The following is a 19,444-nucleotide window of genomic DNA, read 5'->3' as shown; positions in this document are numbered from 1 at the left end:
GTGTGTGTGTGTGTGTGTGTGTGTGTTGGAGGGATGCTAAATAGAGCAAATCAAAAACCTCCCTTTTAATCCAGAAATTCCTGGAAAAAAAAGACTAAAACGCGAAGAAATTTAAGTTGGGTTTCTTTCTTCTCCATGTGTATTGTCAAGGACGGCAGGAAGGAAAGAGTCGCTGGATGCATTTAGTATTTAGGATTCGTAGCTTCCCTCATTGCTAGCCAATAAGCCAGGTTTCTACAGCACAGCAGACTGTAAGGCTCAAAAGCAAAAAGTCACCAGATGATGAGACGGCAGAACAATCTCATTCTATTGTAAGTGGTGTTCAATGTACCCAAGCTCTCAGAACCTACTTCCCTGTGACAGGAGACCTGCTGCTCCCAGGGCCTGTTGGCTTATTGGCCAGAGTGGATGACTCTGGCTTCTGCTTCTCTTCCTCACTACACCCAAGCCTTTCTCTGAGCCTCAACTTTATATAAGTCCTGAAACACTGCTGTCTTGTGTCCCTTCCTTGAAGAAACTAGGCATTTATCTCTATACCCTGTCCTTAACTGAGACCCTCTTGTGAACAGTTCAATGGTCTGAATATAGGATGCTACCACTTTCCCAACCAAATAAGGTCTGATTCCTATGTTTCTTTAGGTATTGTGACCTGCTGAAATTTTCCACTTTTTTTTAAGCACTGAAGGTAACCCTGCCTTGTAGATGAGACATGTCCAGAGAATCAATTAGGAAGGGTTTTAAATAGATAAAAAGAGCTTTTCATACTATGTTGTCAAAATTTGAGGGCTCAGGTACCCCTTGCTATAAAATTTTCAAAAAGGAATTTCATTCCTCTCCTGAAACCTTGTTGGGTGGTAGGATAAATGAGGCTGGGGTGAGATTGAAGGTGGGTGGGTGGGTTGGTAAATTTCAGTGGTCCTTCTGGAGGGATTTTATATCACAATGGAGTATATTCTGGTCCACACATTGCTCAGGCATTGCAGGAAGGAGAAAGCTCAATACAAACTGAAGTCTGCCTTCCTTGGAACATAGTCTCTATGGGCTGTATTTTCAGTGAATTAGTGGAGGGTGGGAGATTAAATCAGCTAAAATATCAGATTGTAGACTAAAGAAACAAGAATGAAGCTAGAGTGTTTGGTAAGATGCTTGTGCTGCAAACACAAGCATTTGATTTTCTGTTTCCTGTACCCACTGGGGGAGGGGAAGGCACAATGGTAAAAGCCTATAACTCCACTTCTGGGGAACCAGAAGAAAGAAAATGCTGCCAAGACAGTCTAACCTAATTAGTAAACTCCAGATTCGGTACGAGTCTGTCTCAGAAAAATATGGTAAAGAACAATTAGAGAAGACACCCAACTGTTGACCTCTGACCTCACCCACATGTGCATACACATGGACCTGCATCCATGCATGAGCATGGAGACAAACACATACACACATGAAGAACAGCATTAGTGGGATGAAATGATGAGCCAGACTGAAATGAATTATAAAACTATTTAAAAACAGCTCTGAGGGAAACTTTGAGAGATTATTCTATAGCATTTCCATTCACTGAAAAGATTTAAGAGTCTTATTAAGTATGATCTCACCATAATTTCTTGAATTGTGAATTTCCCTAAAATCATTTTGTGATTTAATAATAGAGAGGCCAAACCAGATAGTGCAATCCCTGCTTAGATCTTCTACCACTGTACTTACAAGTACCATATGTTCTTTGAGTCTGTGTGTGGAATCTCAGTGTCGGACAGTGTAGCATCTGAAAATGCCCTGAAATCCTCCACAGATGGTGGAGTTGAGTTAATTCTACAGAGTTCAAGATGGCTAAACTAAGTCAAAGCAGTAGATAGATATCCCAGAAAAACTACAAGTGGCAAAGACCTTCCTAACAGCTGTGTCCACCAATTAAAGGGGCCTAATGTATCCAGAGGCCATGCAAGCGGATGTCAGGGTTATTGTAGAAGGAATTATTCATTAGGTCAGAGGTTAGACTAAATGACTTGAACACTTGGAACAAGTTCAGGGGTCTATGTGTTTAAATGCAAAAATGTACCACAGTGCAAGTCATTTCTCATGAATAATTAAGAGGTGACTATAAACATGGCTTCCTGAACACAAAACTTATTATTGTATTGCAGATGGCATCTTATTTTGGATACACAGTGGTGGTATCAGATGTTAACAATGATGGGTAAGTTTCTAAGCACTTCCTCTCTGCTGTATGTTATGTGCATACATAAAAGATGTTACATATTTCCTTCACAGAACACATCCCTCTGTGCTTCCTGAACATGATAGAGGCCCTCTTGTTTTAACTTTTGGTTCAGGACAAGAGGATGCATCTAATAAAGAACTCTGTCATCTTATTTTATGTCTTGCTGAGATCTTCCACATCTGCCACTTCTAAAAAGAGGACAGTTTTGTTTGGTTTTTCTCTGATATTATTAAACAAATAGCCATTGGTCCTTCAGACACCACAGCCACAGTTAAGGGCTTGCTCACCTATTTCTCTTCGTGTCTAGAGGTTTTCCCTCCGTGGGATATAATCCTAAAGATTTTTCACAGTGATGAATTTTTCCTCCTTATGTTGCTCTAGCCAGCTTATCAGTAAAGTCCATAGAGAATATGTAATACTTTTATTTTTCAAATCGTGGCAGCAAATTACAGTTGCGCTTGAACTATACTCCACTACTGAACTGTGCTTGCATAGAAGTAACTGTATCAAAAGTAAATGATTGTACACCCCTTTGTTTTATCAAAGCACTTGAGAGATAATTTGTCAAAAATATTAAACAAAACTCTTGGCCAAGGGTGGCAGTGAATGTGCGGGTCTGTAACATAAGCCATTTTGAAACTGAAGCAGGAATCGTGAGTTCAAAGTATACACTAAAGTGTAGAGGGTGGACAAGAGTATATAGCAAGGGAAGGAGGGAGTACAGGAGGAGGAGGAAGAAGAGAGGGGGGAGGGAGAACCTCTAAATTGAGATGTATTGCTCATCCATGTAACAAATGTGGTTGGAGAATCTCGTATAAAAGGTATCATTCTCAGGCACCCAAAGCGCCGTACAAGTGAGACAGATGACTCTCTGCTCTCACAGAGATGACATGTTTTTGTACAAAGTAAGTATCTGAAGGATCCTTATTGTATTCCAGGATCAGAACCAATCACTTTTAGATAAATCTTTAATAGGTTATTTCTCTCTCACATTAGCAACACTAGAAATATACTTTATATATCATGGTGTGACATGGAATGGAGAACAATCAGTTCATTCTTGAAAATGCTTTTACTGCTATCTTCTTGTTGGACATGCTTTTGTTGTCCACTGTGCATTGGCTGAGTGTTGCTCTACCGTGAAAATCATGTTAGAGCTGGGGAGATAGGAGACACTACTCCAAATTAATAAGTCAAGTGAAGAGCCTGTCAGATGGTGGTATCTTCTTCAGAAGAACTAGAAACGAAGATGTCTCCAGTAGGCAAGTGAATAAACAAGATATAGTAAATCTAGAAAATAAGGCTTTAGTCTGCATTATAAAAGATGAGAGCTTTCAAACAAAGAAAGGAAGGAAGGAAGAGAAAGAAAGAAAGAAAGAAAGAAAGAAAGAAAGAAAGAAAGAAAGAAAGAAAGAAAGAAAGAAAGAAAGACTCACATTACTAAGTGAAAGAAGCCAAGCTGGAAAAGATATGTACTGTATATTGCAATGGTTAATCTGCAAATTGAAAACTGTAAAAATATCAGTTCTTGCTCAAGATCCTAGGAGGTAGGAAAGGAAGAACGAGTAGAACACAGAGCACTGTCAACCAAATTAAACATATAAGATACATTTGTTGCCCATTCGCTAAACCCCATAAAGTTAAAGGCAATATCCCTGAGTTCCAGGTAAACTAGGCACTTGGATAATTATTCCTGAATGTTGGTTTATTGTTTCATTAGTGTTCCTCTATAACAGGAGACACGGGGGTAGAGAAGGCGACCTGTCAGAGGGCAACACAGACCTTAGTACTTTCTGCTCCAATTTACATTGAATCTAAACCTGATCTATAAAATGAATTCTACCGACTCTAATTTGTAGAGGAAAACAGAGAGGACATATTGGGAAGGATGCTGTTTCGAAGTGAACACGTGATAAAAGTCTGTATGAGAAGATAACACCAAGACAGGGCTGTAACTTGAGAACCAAGAAAGCCATAAGTAGAAAGGAGTTCCCTGCCAAACGGCAGGAGTATAAATTCCCAGAGGTGGGAGTTTCTGGAATATTTTAGAAATGATAAAGGGGCTTGAAGAATGATGAGAACTTGGATTATGAAAGGTATAGATCCCACTATGCTTAATAGGCATGGCTACATAACATCGCAGGGAGGGGAAAAGGAATCTGCCTCCACGGGAGTCATTTTCCTGTGAACTACTGGGGATTTTTTTCTCACAGATGAAGGGCCCGGAGATTTTCAGTGTTCTAATAATTTGCTGTTTTTAATTACTTGGATACTGTGAAATTTAAGGTCCCATCACAAATAAATGTATTCTCGAAGCAAATGGGATTGATCAAAGGCAGATCCATGATAGAGCTGGACAACAAAAGTGATATCTAAGATCACAATGGTAGTGGTTTATATAGTTTACTCAGAGAGCCAAGAAAATTACTTAGGTAGGTGATGCATGTTTAGAAGGGCCACACCCCTTTAACACATACATATTCAGTGTTACTTTCTTACTCTGTGTGTCTCTCTGTCTTCTGTCTCTCTGTCTCTCTCTCTGTCTCTCTCTCTCTCTTTCTGTGTGTCTGTCTGTCTGTCTGTCTGTCTGTCTGTTTGTCTGTCTGTTTCTCTGTCTCTCTGTCTCTGGACGGAACTAGACTTTTTCCACACCAAAAGATTACTAGGTAGCATTGTGTGTGAGACTGATAATGAAGATTGCTTGCTAACACACATGTTCATCTGGTATACAACAAAACCAAGGTTCTTAATAAATCTAAACATCAGGAAAGAAAACAAGGTGACGTTATGCAAGATGACAAGGTAATGGTCGATGCTGATTTTACCATAAGCATTTATATAAGGCATGTGTTTATTTTTAGGTAGATTTTTGCCTTGTTACCAGGCTGCCCTTAAACTCATGGCCCTCCTATCTCAGGCTCCCTAGTTCTGAGCTTACAAATATTCATCACCACAGCTAAATATTTTTATTTAGAAAAAAAAGTCTACCATTTATAATAAAATGGATTCCAAACATTTAGACCACATAGTTGTGCACACACTGGCTGGTGGGGAATATGATCAAGTCTGTCATGGTTTTTGAATGATGATATATAAAGATTGACAGAACTAACCTCAGTTTTTGTTCCTTGATGCAGCTCATGCCATGAATTTATCTATGTAAACTTTCTTATGAATTTCTAGAATGGAAAATGGAGATAGTAATTTTCATTTTATTTGTAGATAAGAGAATCTGTTTTAATTTTTCATTGTAGTAATTGAACTGTGGAGCATTACTTATCCTTTTCAGAAACTCAGAGAATTAAAATTGAAGCCATGGATATTTCCACACTCCTTGTTTGTAGCTTGGACAAGACCAAAGGAGACACCTTTCAACAGACTTTTAGCCATCAGTGAAATTGACAACACTTTGTATAGAAACTTTTTGAAAGAAAGTAGCTTTACATAGTTATAATTTTAAGCTGGATTCAGTCCAAATATTTTTTATTCACATAGGAGAAATTGTTATGAGTAAATTAGGTAGAAAATTAAAAAAACATAAAAAGGTTATAAGTTAGGTTCATTTGACTAGGGTAACTAGCTGACTTGCCTTTCCTAGTGCCTATCACAGTTAGGTTGCCTTAATATCAACTCTGCAGCCCACTGTTCTGAATTCCTTTAATAAGCAAATTCACTATGAATATTAATGCTAGGTATTAGCATACAAATTTTACTCCTGGAGAAAAAGAAGAGGTTCCTATATTAAATTAGCATGATATCTCTCATGTGCAGGAAATATATATTCTGATGCCTCATATTTGATGTTCTCAGTGCATTCTCTCATGCTTTATCACAAATGGTAACTGTAATGTCCTGTTTCACATGTCACTTGAGGAAGAGATGTTGACCCTTTCATTATATTAGGTCATCAGAGTCGATTTAGACATAAATAAGAGAGAAAATTGAAACCTACATGCTTCACAGAGGTGTTTAAGTAGAACATACTTAAACGTAAGGCCTTTCCGATAAAATGAAGTTGATACGCTATCCTACCTCCATGAAATGCCTTTCCTAAGGAAGTTAAATCTCACTTATACCACCACTAAAGGAAATAGTTTAAGTAAAAACACATATTTAACACCATTTATTCATAGCTACCTTATTAAAAACATTTGAACATATTTAAAAATCTTTCTATACATATTCTTTTGGAATATGCACTAGCCTGCCATACACCGTTACTGATCAGATGGTCATCAAAAGTCATCTCTGCTAGTAAGTACTTCAAATTTTTGAACTTGAATTGTAACGCACAAGTAAAGGATTTGTCCACATACGATGGCTTACTCTTATAATTCCAGTGCTCCAAAGCTGAGGCATGAGGATCAGGAGTTCAAGGCCAGTATTGGCTACAAAGCAAGACCTTATCATTAAAAGCACAGAGTTTAGTACCTATCATCCACAAGATCAAAGGCATTTGCCAGCAGGTAGCGTGCTGGACCAGTGTGCAGACGCTCTGGGTTAGAGTGCCCCAAAAAATCAGGCAGGGTAGCATATGCCTGTAATCCTAGCAGCTGGGAAGTGGAAACAGAAAAATCAGAAGTTTAAAGTCATCCTTGGCTATATAACAAATTCAAAACCAGCTTGCACCCTACCTAGAAAGGAAATACATTTGCATCATACCCCAGCACACACACACACACACACACACACACACACACACACACACACAGACACTCCTTATCCTCATTTTGTATAATGCATTTACTCTGTTTTCTATTATTATAATCATTTTTTTAAAACAAAAAACTGTTTTGGGAACCCATTCAGTCTATTTCATAATCTTTTTTTTGTTATAAATTGATTTGCCCATTATCTCAGGCTTTTTATTAACTCTTTTTGTTTTTGTTTTTTTTTCTTATTAACTCTTATAACTTACATTAGCCCATTTATTCTTGTCTATGTTAGCCACATGGCTCGGTACCTTTTTCGGCGAGGCAGTTACATCTTGCCTGCTCTGTGTCTGGATCCTGACTGCAGACTCCTATTTCATAATCTTCTAATGGGTTGCAAATCAAGATTTTAAAGCATTAGCCTAAACAATCACATGAACTGTAATTAAATAAGCATGTAAGATAATATAGCAAGTGAAAAGTAGTCTTTGAAGCATATTGTGGCAGCTGAATCTGAGCTGGTAATTGTCTCTTAATTCTATGAGAGCATATGTATGTGTAAACTAAAGATATTTAGAGTATTTTAATAGACATAATTAAGCATCTAGGGAAATATATTTCTAAGAAGATCAACCAATGCTCTCACCATGCTACCTTGTAATTCAAATGCTCCACGAATGCTCCAGTCCCTCGTGATCATTTCCCAGTTCTAGAATCCTGGGTTTACAAGAACAAAAGTATTGGGCCAATTTTGGCGACCCATGTCAGAGCCACATCCACAGGAACCAATTAGATGGCTTTGTTCCTTCTTTGTGGAATGAGGAATTGCTTCTGTTAGTCTCTGTGATGCAGAACTAGTAACTTTGTGTGTCCTACTTTGAGGCTCCGCACTCACAGTTAGACGATTAACAAATGCATCTTCACATTTATGTGACAGTCACAGAAACACAGCCAGCCAGGGCACCCTGGTACAAGAGCAGGGGCTGGAAGTAAGGATCCCTGTTCTCTTCTCCAAATGGGGCACAATAAGTTGATGTGATGGTTTTAGTCTTGTTTGTGTGGGGAGCGGGTTGACATATATTTGGAACATCTTAAGTTGGGTGTGAGCATGTAATCCCAGCACTTGGAAGGCTAAGCAGCAGGATTGTGAGTTTTAGGCCAATTTGGGCGAGACAGTTAGATGCTGCTTAAAAGAAGAAAGAATGAAAGGGATGGAAGGAGAAAGGTGGGATGGAGGGAAGTAGGGAGGGAGAGAGAAAAGTTTGTTTAGGACTCCTTCTTAGGTTTTAGAATCTAAAACAAAAATAACAGCCAGTCCTGAATTACAGTCCCTTCGCCTCCACCTCCTCACCGCGTAGGCGTGTTTTTCAGTATGTTGTGTCTGCTACTGTGGGTAGCCTGCTCCAAAAGCATCTCTGGGCTTCAACCATTCCAGAGTTGCTTCTATTTGGTTGTGGCTCTTGCACAACAAAGAAGGAAATGAACTTCGCTTTCTGGACACAAATGATTTCTATTTGTATTGGTATAAAGTAAAAGTATTGGGTATTCTCCTTGCAAGACAGCCCAAGCCCTCCATAACACCTGCCATTTGTTAAATGTTATTGTGCAGGGAGTTAGGGTGGCCAAGAGGGAGCAGGGAGAGATGCCTGCAGTGGTATCCAGTGAAGCAGTCTCTTTCTGTGTTGTGCACATTTAACAAATACAGCTCCTCACCGTGCTACACATGCTTACCACAGTCCTAGGTCTAAATCGACATCAATATTATTCCCAAATTCCCATTTTTCTCATTTCATCTGGATTCAACTTTCTTCAATTGCTCTTTTTTTTTTTTTGAGACAGAGAGACAGGGCTTCTCTGTGTAGCCCCGGCTGACCTGGAGCTCTCTTTGTAGACCAGGTTGCCCTCAAACTCAGAGTTCCACCTGTCTCTGGCTCCCAAGTGCTGGGATTAAAGGCGTGCGCCCCCACTGCCCAGCTCTTCAACTGATGGGGAAGTACAGCTTTGACACATCCCTCCCCACCCCTCCTTTTCCTCCTGCTTTTAGCATCTTGTCCCTGTGTAGTGTGGGTTTCATACTGACTGCAGAAGGGCACAGTTCGCAGGGAGATTCACTCTCTACTATAAGGTCCTGTGACTCTTTCTGTGTGTGTCTACAGGTATCCATCATTCCCGTGTCACCCGCAGGCGACATTACAGCGTCACTACCTTACAAACTCCAGGCACCACCCCTTCCTAACCCCTCCACCTACCCTACTGCAATCACTGCTCTTCCTAGTTTCCATGGTTTGGGATTTGCCTGAAACGTGTAGTCTTTCTAGATTGGCTTCTTTCAATCAGTAGTAAGTGTCGTTTTCTTCATCTTCCCATGGTTTTGTACCCATTCCTTTCCTTTGCTGATGAATATTCTGCTAGATGATGTAACACGGCTTTTGAGGGCATCTCGGTTGTTTGCCAAGCTTTAGCAGTGATGCTGCCATGATCTGCATGTGGATTTTCATGTGGGCGTTAAATATCAAGTTCATTTGGAAAGCTAAAGAGGACTGTAAATCAAGTGAGATCATCATATGTGAGATCATATGTGACCACCCTATGTGTAGCTTTGTAAGGACCTGCTAGATTGATTCAGAGCAGCTGTATTGATTTGCATATTGCCAGAGCCACTCTAACTTTTGGCAGAAGCAGCATCTGGAGTTCAGCTGTTCCAAGCAATTTACAGTAGTGCCTCATTATTTAAATTTTTAATTCCTAATGACATGATATTGAACATTTTCTCATATGTGTGTATCATCTTTGAGAAGGTATCTATTCTGACATTTTGCCCAAGTTTAATAGGTTTGGCTTACAGTTCTTATTGTATGTTATATAAATATAACATGATCATAAAATAACCTATGGTGTTACATAATATTACATACAATAACACTAGAATATATAATATTGGTATACATGATTATCTTTCAATTTTTGAATTCAAAGGAATGCTTATACGTTTTACCTTTCCAACTGAATATGCTAGAATGCTCAAGTCACGGAGCTCACCTCGACCACTCACTGTTCTCTGCCTCTGCTCATTGGTGCTTTCCCTCACTCTCAACATGGCCATTGGAACGCTTCCTCCCAGATCCTGTAGACTTCCACGTGTCAGTGGTCAGTGTCCCTTTGTTCCTTCTGAGCGCCAGCCTCTCCTCTGTCCATAACCTCAGCACTACTTTGGATCCTAATTTTATTTTTTTCAAGTCGCTTTGTTTGTGATTATATGAGTGATAAGTTGAAAGTATATCCTCTTTGAGTTTTGACTTCACCCAATATTCAGCACTCTATTCTTTTGAAATTATTCACTATAGTCTTAAACCTAGCAGGTGTACACGATACACTTTTTTGTTTTATTATGTTTTTATTATTTAAAACAGTTTAATTTTAAAAATAATTTGATCATGTTATTTCCCCTCCCTAAGCTCTTCCAGATCCTCTGCCCCTCCTGACCGACCCTACTTTATGTTCTTTCTCAAAAAAAACAACACAGCCAAGAAAACAAAATAAAACCACATTTAAAATAAAAACAAAACAAACTAACAAAAAAACCCCACCAAACTTTAGCCAAATAAAAAAGCGCACACATAATATGAAATTCACTGTATGTTGGTCAACTACGTGAGGCCTGTCCTAAAGTGCTTTATATACCCACTCTATTAAAGAAAACTGATTCCCCCTCTTCCAGGAGATATAATTCAGTTTTTAACCTTTACCCTAGCAGCAAGGCTTGCATTCATTCATTTAAATACATAAGATATAATAAGGTGAAACAAAACCATCACATCGAAGTTGGGCAAGATAAACCAACAGTAGGAAAAGAGCCCTGAGAGATAGATGGTGAACTGCTACTATAGGTGAGCTCTGAATTCAGGGAGAGGTCAGGACGATGAAGTCAGTATAGTGAGCCAGTCACACTACTTAGAGCTTCTGAAAGATTTTGGCTCTAAAGCTGGACATGGTGGCGCACATCTATAACTCTAGCGTTTGGGAGGCTGAGATTGAAAGATCATAAGTTCAAGGCCAGCCTGGGCTACGTAGGAGATTATGTCAAAAAAGAAAATATAGAGGAAGAGGAGGCAAGAATGTAAGGAGAGAGAAATGGAGAAATAAAGGAAGGAAAGAAGAGAAAGAGGGAAGAGGGGAGGGGGAAAAAGAGGAGGGAACAATAAAAAGGGGAAGAGAAGGAATAAAGTATGTGGCTTTCAACAGCTTCCCACCCCATTCCTTACTTTTTAAAAAATTATAATTTTGTCATATATTAATATCACTTTTATATATTTATACTAACATACCAAAGCATTGTTATTATCACACTATATATGATATTAATATACTTGCTGTATTAATAGTTTACTATTAGTAGGACTATCATAACAATGCATCCTTAAATTATGTGACTGAGAGCATTCAGGTTATTAGGTAACTTGGCAAACCTCAACATTGAGCTGCATAGACAGGAGTCAAAGGTAAACTTGTAACTTCATGCTATTGCGTCTGCCAAGATAGACTTGTCTTCAGACACACTTTAGCAGCGCTCATTCAGAGAGGTCAAAGTATGCATTTTGGTTAGCAGGAATTTTCTTAACTTTTTTTAAAAAATCAAATCAAATACTTTAGAAGTCTCCTGGCAAAATAGAAAATTCCCTGTACCGTCCCTTCAGTGATGTCTGCCTCTGTGAAGAAGACGCCTCTAGCCACTTTTGTTTCTTAAACACACAGTAGTTATAACTCACCCCTAAATCCTTAAAAAAATATTTTATTAGATTCTAGCTATGACATACACAGAATGGCTGCCTATCTCATCAGGAATTAAAAAGTTGTGTTCCAGCCAGCATTAATCACTTCTCTGGTTTCTTTTATTTAACCAAGGGAAGGACAGGACAAAAATTATTTGAAATCTGTGACTTTCAAGAAGTCGGGGTCAGTTCAATAAATTACAGACAAGCTCTCGTGGTCCTTAAACACGAAAACCTGCTCAGGTCTGTTTGATAGGTTTGCCATGTGTGTGAAGTTTCTGGAGATGCACTAACAAGCCAGAAAGGATGAAATGTCTGTGGCTTCTCAGTCATTTTTCGCATAGTTGGAAAGTTCAATGTGATAATTTAACAACCTTTCTTTTCTCCGGCATTCTGCTCTGTAGACATAACAAAGCTATGAAGGAAATCCGATGGTTGTAAAATGGCCCTCGGGAGAGGAACCACACCAGAGGAGGAGGACTCCTCTGGTTGATCACAAGCACACCAGAGAACCTTGTCTACTTGTCTACTGACTGTCCCCTCTCTCTGTTCCCTGCAGAATGGACGACATTTTGATCGGGGCACCTCTCTTTATGGACCGTGAATTTGAAAGTAACCCTAGAGAAGTAGGGCAGGTCTACCTGTACCTACAAGTGAGTGCCCTCCTCTTCCAAGGCCCACAGGTCCTCACCGGCACGGAGACTTTTGGGAGATTCGGTAGCGCTGTGGCCCACTTGGGGGACCTGAACCAAGATGGATACAACGGTAATTAGAGCAATGTATGGGGCTCGCTTGCATCTTAAGGCCGTGTTACTGTTGCAAGAAGAAAATATGGCCACTTAAAAGATTCTTAATGGTGGGGGTGGTTTATTATTATTGACTCTGAATAAATTTTGAAAAATCTCAAGATAAATTTAAGTTTGTATGGTTGGATTAATTAAAGTTAAGATGTTGCATAGAGATTTTTGTCATGTATGATTTCTCACTGGTGGCTTGAGAGCTATAGAGATTTATCTATGAATAGAGTGGGGATAAATACACATTGGTAGCTTAGCAGATATAGTTCTGTATTCTGATGAAGCTATATGGCCGGGCAGTGGTGGCACATGCCTATCATCTCAGCATCCGTGAAGAAGGGGCAGGCGGATCTATGTGAGTTTGAGGTTAGCCTGATCTACAAGGGTTAGTTCCAGGACAGGCTCCAAAGCTACAAAGAAACAAACCCTGTCTCCAAACATAAACAACAACAAAAAAAACCCAGAAACTATATTGGTTATGCCTGTTATACAGGCTAATTCTTGGTCAGCAAATGTCATTGCAAAGGCCCTTTCCATATTGGAGATATAATAGTATTAAATTCTTATCTGGGGCACATTGTTCTTTAAGTAAGGAATCCATAGATGCTTTTTAAATACTGTCTCAGTAAATACTGAATGCTCACATAAAAATTTGTGAACATTTTTAGGACATGTAGGCGAAGAACCAAGATACAGTGTATTTATCATTCAAAGAAGAAGGTATAAGAGGAATTTTCTGTCCCTAAGTAGCATAGGGAGGATTCCCATCAGAGGGATAGTCACAGGCACCAGTAGCAAGTGTTTCAGAATTTCTTTGAAAAAGAATTTCTCAGTAAAGAGTAGATGTTGAGAGTTCTACAAATGCACATGCTTGGGTCATGGATACAGTAGAGCCCTTGCCTAGCATGTGGGAGGCCCTTGACTCAAGCTCTGGAATGGAGAAAAAAACCAAGTACATGTTAGATGCTGTTCTGGGAGAATGAAAAAGACATTTCTCCTTAAAGTAGCTTGGCTTGCTGCTTCCTAAGACAGCTATCCCCAGCAAGGCATGATGCCGAATTGTGTCAGTTGTCTTTTTCATCCTATTTTCTGCTGTCTTTGCCCTTAAGCCAGTTCTGATGCTCTTAAAAGCTAAGAGAAGCATCTCTTGGGTTTTGAGCCTTGGTGGTCTGGAGCACAAAACAAGCAAACTAATGCCAAGCTAGCTGGGCTTAAGCTTGGGGACAGCTGGGAAGTCATGGATTTAGTGGAAGTGTACAAAGTGGTCCTTCCCACCAAACGCACGGCAATGTCTATATTTTCTATAATGCCGTTGTTAGATCATTTCTCTTCAGCAGGTCAGTGGAAGTGGATTTATAGACCTCCTCATATGTACAGTGGATTTATAGACCTCCTCATATGTACAGTGGGTCATTACACCAACAAATGAGGTTCCTCATGTGGCAAACTCATTTGTTACTGTTTGGAAACTTCTTTTTAAACTACAATAGTTTCTATTTAATATTCAGGACTTTCCTGATGACCCATATGGCAGGAGATAAATGTTTCATATTAGGGTGAGAGTTGGTGATATAGCTTCTATCTAGGTTTTCTAGTACCCTTAATTATAAGATGGGCTTTTTTTTTTAGTTCATTAGATTAGAGAACTATTAAATAAAACATTCTGTGAGAATGGAGCTTTTGATCTTTGAAAGAAGAAATTTCTAAAACTACCAGTAACTAACTTGGTCTGCCCCTTCCCTGATACATGGTAGTGCCTGGCTGTACCTTTCAAGGTACAACATTGAGGCCCCACATAAATAGTTCTCTTCCTTCTCTGCTACTCAGATGGGCCGCCCTCCTTCCACCTCTTCCAGGCTACTTCTGCTGGAAGGGGAGGAAGTGCTTTTCCTTTTTAATAGTCACATGCTTGGTTTCTTTGTGACCATAGATTTCAGTATCTATGCTAGGCACAGTGACACAATGCCTGACCACTCCAGCCTAAAACAATGTCATCTCTCTCCACTGTATCAGTAATTTTAAAAAAGATGTTTTGTACTATTTACTGCTTTTACTATTTCCTTAATTGTGTCTCTATTCAAAGTGTCCATTACCTTCCTCTGAAACACAGACTTTGCAAACACAGGGCCTTTGAGAATCTCACTGGCTTTCTACCTGCTGCTTGCAGCACCCAGTGACCTCTCAGCAGACATTCATCATGCTGACGGGAGGCAATGGGGTCTCTCTGTTGCTACAGTACTCCAGAAACCTTTAGAAAATGCAAAAAGCCCTGTGGGTCTTATGACATTGCCTTTTGATTGTATTTAATTATTCTTTAAATTTCCTTTGTTCTCTGTAGACATCGCCATCGGCGTGCCCTTTGCAGGCAAGGACCAAAGAGGTGAAGTGCTCATTTACAATGGCAACCCCAAAGGCTTACACACCAAGCCTTCCCAAGTTCTGCAGGGAATGTGGGACTCACACACCATCCCTTCTGGCTTTGGCTTTTCTCTAAGAGGAGATGCAGACATAGACAAGAATGATTACCCAGGTAAGGTTCACTGTCTTTTCCCACATGAGTTCTTGCTTCCTGGCAAGAGTCCATCCTCTGGAAAATACATTATGCATAAGCATTTCTCTCATAAAAGAAGAAGGTCAAGTTTAACATGGCACAGGTTTTTTGGTATGATTCCAGAGGGACTTTCACAAGCATTTAAGACAAAACAAACAGCCCCTTTAGAGTCAGGAGACAATGTTGGAAAGGCAAGATGGCTTTAAAAGCTGCCTTGGACACAAAGCTTGTCAACTGCGCAACCTAAGTTTTCATAGAAACCCCAAAGTAATGTGGTCTCCACTGACATTCGGCTGGCTTCAGACGCCTGACTAAAGCGATTTATTTTAACCTGTTATTCCCTTTTAAGCTCAGAGTTACCATTAGTCAGTGTATAACCTCGATTTTTTTTTCTGTAAGTTGCATGTTTTCAGAGTGTGTTTTCCAACCAACTCTTGGCGTTTCCAAAGACAGGTTGACTAGTTTAATGTAGGGAAAGAACAAAATGGTTCATGATAGGAAACACAAGCTCTTCCTCGTTGCCTTTTCCATAATGAGGGTGCATGGCAACCCACACAGCCCAAGCAGATAATTCATATTTTGCAGACACCACAAAAATACAGGTTTGTCCTAAAGGATCAGCTTGGCAATCAGAACATTTGGCAGAGAGCATTGAACATTTTGGTTTCGTGGCTCATTGGTCATGTCTATGTTGGGTTTTTTTTTATGATGGTCTTAATAAATCTTAGAAATCATTAATACTTGATGAACAACTTTGATTATTTATTAAAGCTATCCTTTCTTCTCATTGGGAGTTTTCTATCTGTAGGATGTTTTCTGATTTGGGGAAGAAGTTCAGTAAGCTGACTAGGCAAATATAGATCCTTGATTTTAATTATTTAGCTTTTGTTTCTCCTCTGAGATTAAGCAAAACAAGATTATATTTTCTTATAAGTTTTCCAGAAACCTTCCATAAGACTGGCTGAGCTGTAGTGGTGGTCTGAGAGAGGACTGGGACTATACTGTGTGTTAATGTTACCTGTGGAAATGCCAAAGAAGCATTTGTTTCCTTAAGCTATACAATACTAATCAATGATGGTTCATAGTTTGATGGGGTGAGGGTTTCCTACATAATGTATTCTAGTTTTGACTAATTAAAAATTCAAGATTCTTCATGCCGCTTCTATTCCAACTATGCCAAGGTGATTAATTAAATCCAACTCTTACGTAGCAATTTCAGTTTATTGAGAAAGTTATGGCTATTTTATAATATCTGCCATAAACATTTTTCCCCCACTGGTAGTAACAGAGAACTTGACAGGCAGAATGGCTGTGCCTTCTACAGGGCAAGGAAGTAGAGGATGTGTCAATCAGTCAATGTCCTGCTTCCTGTGAAGGCTGAACCAGGGTCAAATGGGGCTAACATAAAATAATTTTTCTATCAGATTTCATTCCTTCCAAATGAGTAGGACAGGGGAGGAGGGTGGAGTAAATTGAGAATCTTCCCCATGTCTTTCTTCACAAGTTCTCAACAAGCAGCCAAGACTGGGCTTCATAATACACCCAGATGAGTTGTAAGGGAGTGGGGTTTGGATTGGGGTTCTGGAACTTAGCAGGTATGCTAGGTACTTATTGAACCTACCTATAAAAGCTGAAGGCATGGTACCCTTTGGATGCTTTGATTGGCCAACTCTGGGAGATGCTGAGGGATGCGCGTCTTGAAGTCAGCACTCTACTTTTCAAAGCACACTTCAGAGTCTTTGCTTCACTGAAGCAGTGGTGTAGTTTTCTCACTTGGCAGGAACCCTCATCCAGTCTTCCATACTTCATTTCTCCTCACAAGGACAGCAAGCTAAGCAGCACCTCTGTTTTCCAGATCATTCTTGTGCTGTTGCTACCAGTGTAAGGGATGAATGTACCACAGGCTACAGTCTCATCTAGAAGAACTGAGTGAGGAAGGCACATCTTATTTTTCATGTACCAGTCCACAATTATTAGAAATTATCTGTGTACTCAAATTAATGTTTTACCAAGTATTGTTGTTGGAGGAGGCTGCTAGTTCATTCCCAGCTGCTCAGCCCCAAAATAATCACTCAGAAACTGTATTGTTTAAATCACTGCCTGGTCTATTAGCTCTAGCTTCTTATTGGCTAGCTCTTGCATCTTTATTTAACCCATTTCTATTAATCTGTTTATTGCCACGTGGCTGTGGCTTACTGGCAAGGTAGGCAGCTCATGTCTCTCTCCTCTGACAGCTCCATAGCGTCTCTCTGACTCTGCCTACTCTCTCTCTCTCTCTCTCTCTCTCTCTCTATATATATATATATATATATATATATATATATATATATATATATTCCAGCCTGGTTATATTCTGATATTCTGTTAAGTCATTGGTTGAAAGTAGCTTCTTTATTAACTAATAAAAGCAACACATATACAGAAGAACTTCCCACACCAGAGTATCATTTAAAATACACTAACACAGTTAAAAGTCAAAGTGTATTAATCTGGCTTAGGCAAGAAAAGGAACATTTATATTAAAGTTAAAGGACTCTCTCAAGTTGTCCTCTGATATCTACATGTGTGCTAACACACACACACACACACACACACGGTAATTTTTAAGTGAAAACTATCTGAAGACAACACAGAGGCAGGAATTCATCAAGCCCTAGAATGTATTATCATCTCCTCTCTCTTTATTCTCCTCTGTTTTCTCCTCTTTCTTCTCCCCTGCTTTCCTCTCTGTCCTGTCCCCTTTTCTCCTCCCTCCTTTACCATTTTGTCCTCTTTTCCATTTTCTTTTCCTTCCTTCCTTCCTCCCTTTCTTTCTTCTGTTTTCCCTCCCCCACTGGCATCTCTTCCTCCTCTCATTCTCCTAACTTCCCACTTCTCTTCTCTCTTCCTCTTTCTTCCCCTTCCCCTGTCCCTTTGCTCCTCTTTTCCCCTCTATTCTCTCCTCCCCTCTCTCCCCTCCACTCCCTCCCTGTCCCCTCTTCTTTCCTTTCTTCTCCTCTCCATACTCCCTCCCATCTTTTGAATCTCAGACTCCTCTCTCTTCCCCCTCCTCTCTCTTCCCCCTTCCTCTCATGTATTCTCTCTCCTCTCCTTCGCTCTCTCCTTATCACTGCCTCTCCCTTATCCTCCTCTCTGGACCGTTCCTCTCCTCCCTTTTCCTTGCTCCCTGTCCTCTCTAGACCAAATTTCTCTGTACACAGGCTGAGCTGTTTCTGCTCTCAACTCCAAGGATGACATATTTTACTTGAATCCACTTAAAGTCTGCAACTCATCTTAGTCCTCTGGGAGGAACTTAGACAGACACTGAGACAGACAAAATAGACAAAAATTGGCTTGTAGGTTATGCAGGCATCCCAGTAAGCATCCAGTATGGCAACCCTACCTAAGTCAATAAAAACAAAATGACTCCCAGAGAATAATAATGATAATAAGAAATGAGCAAAACAATCTAAAGAAAAATATTACTTGAAATGAAACACTGGTTTTAAATTCCTCAGCTTTGTTTCTAAGTTGGTTATTTTAGTTGAGAGGCTTAGGATAAAGATAATCAAGACACTTCATTCTGTCAAACAATATGTTTGGCTCTGCTATAGGGACTACACACTGCGTTGTGGCTGGACTAGTTGCTGCCTTCCCAAACTTAAAACTATAGGCAATGCTTCCAGCAAAGGACAGAGATTTCTGTGATAGGTGAAGTGAGGCTCGTTCTCATTTGGGGACTGCCCCTCGCTGTTTGTAGAGGACCTCTGAGTTGACCTCATGAGGGGGCTGAGTATGAAACAACCGTGTAGGGAAGGAAGGGAGGGAAACTGAGACGAGAACATATGGTTTCCTGAAACAGTAGAGGCATCCAAAGTCATGGACAAATTACAGAGCAGGAGGCAGAAGAGAAGGCGTGAGAAGTCGTGTGGGCATGTCTGCTGCAGTGATGGGAAAAAGGCCACACCTGTTTACACTAGCTTCAGTGAGGGAACTGGGTGGATGGGGTGAGAGGCCTGGATGATATAAGTTCAGCGGAAGATTAGATCTTGGTTGTGACAATGTGTACCATAATGACATAGACAGATGAAAAGCATCTTAGCAGATGAGTAACTGTTATATGCACAGGAAAGGGTGATTTTCCCAATTTACAGACCTTGGCAACTAGCTACGTGGCAGTAGCATTCCATTAATTCAAAGAGTAAATACTGAGGAGTTCCCTAGCCACGGCGGAGGTGATGATTTGTAAACACAGTGGACTTGGGATGTCTTTGGTCATCCAGTGGCGATACAGAGTGGGGGTGTGGTGTGTTGGTAGCATGGAGCTTATCCAACTGCAGGCCCAGAAGACATGCGCACTGAAGCAGGGGCTTTGTGAGCTGCAGTCCGAGTGGCAATTCAGCCACAGTGAGATTCCACAACTGTAAACTGCCATTTGGAGCACTGCTAAAGACCATGAGAACCTTTTTAACCTGCTGACC

General features: G+C 40.1%; 1 protein-coding gene across 1 annotated transcript in view; it reads left to right on the top strand.

Moving 5' to 3' along the window:
- Itga8 (integrin subunit alpha 8) overlaps positions 1-19,444 on the top strand; it is a 178,005-nt gene that overhangs the window by 51,130 nt on the left and 107,431 nt on the right. The window contains exons 11-13 of the mRNA XM_075970501.1: positions 2,139-2,191; positions 12,196-12,401; positions 14,772-14,963. Coding sequence (XP_075826616.1) covers positions 2,139-2,191; positions 12,196-12,401; positions 14,772-14,963 — 451 coding nt within the window. The remainder of the gene's footprint in view (positions 1-2,138; positions 2,192-12,195; positions 12,402-14,771; positions 14,964-19,444) is intronic.

The sequence above is a fragment of the Microtus pennsylvanicus genome, chromosome 4 (assembly GCF_037038515.1).
Source record: "Microtus pennsylvanicus isolate mMicPen1 chromosome 4, mMicPen1.hap1, whole genome shotgun sequence".
Lineage (NCBI taxonomy): Eukaryota > Metazoa > Chordata > Mammalia > Rodentia > Cricetidae > Microtus > Microtus pennsylvanicus.
Note: the sequence above shows the minus strand (reverse complement) of the source record. Positions and strands in the feature narration are given on the sequence as shown.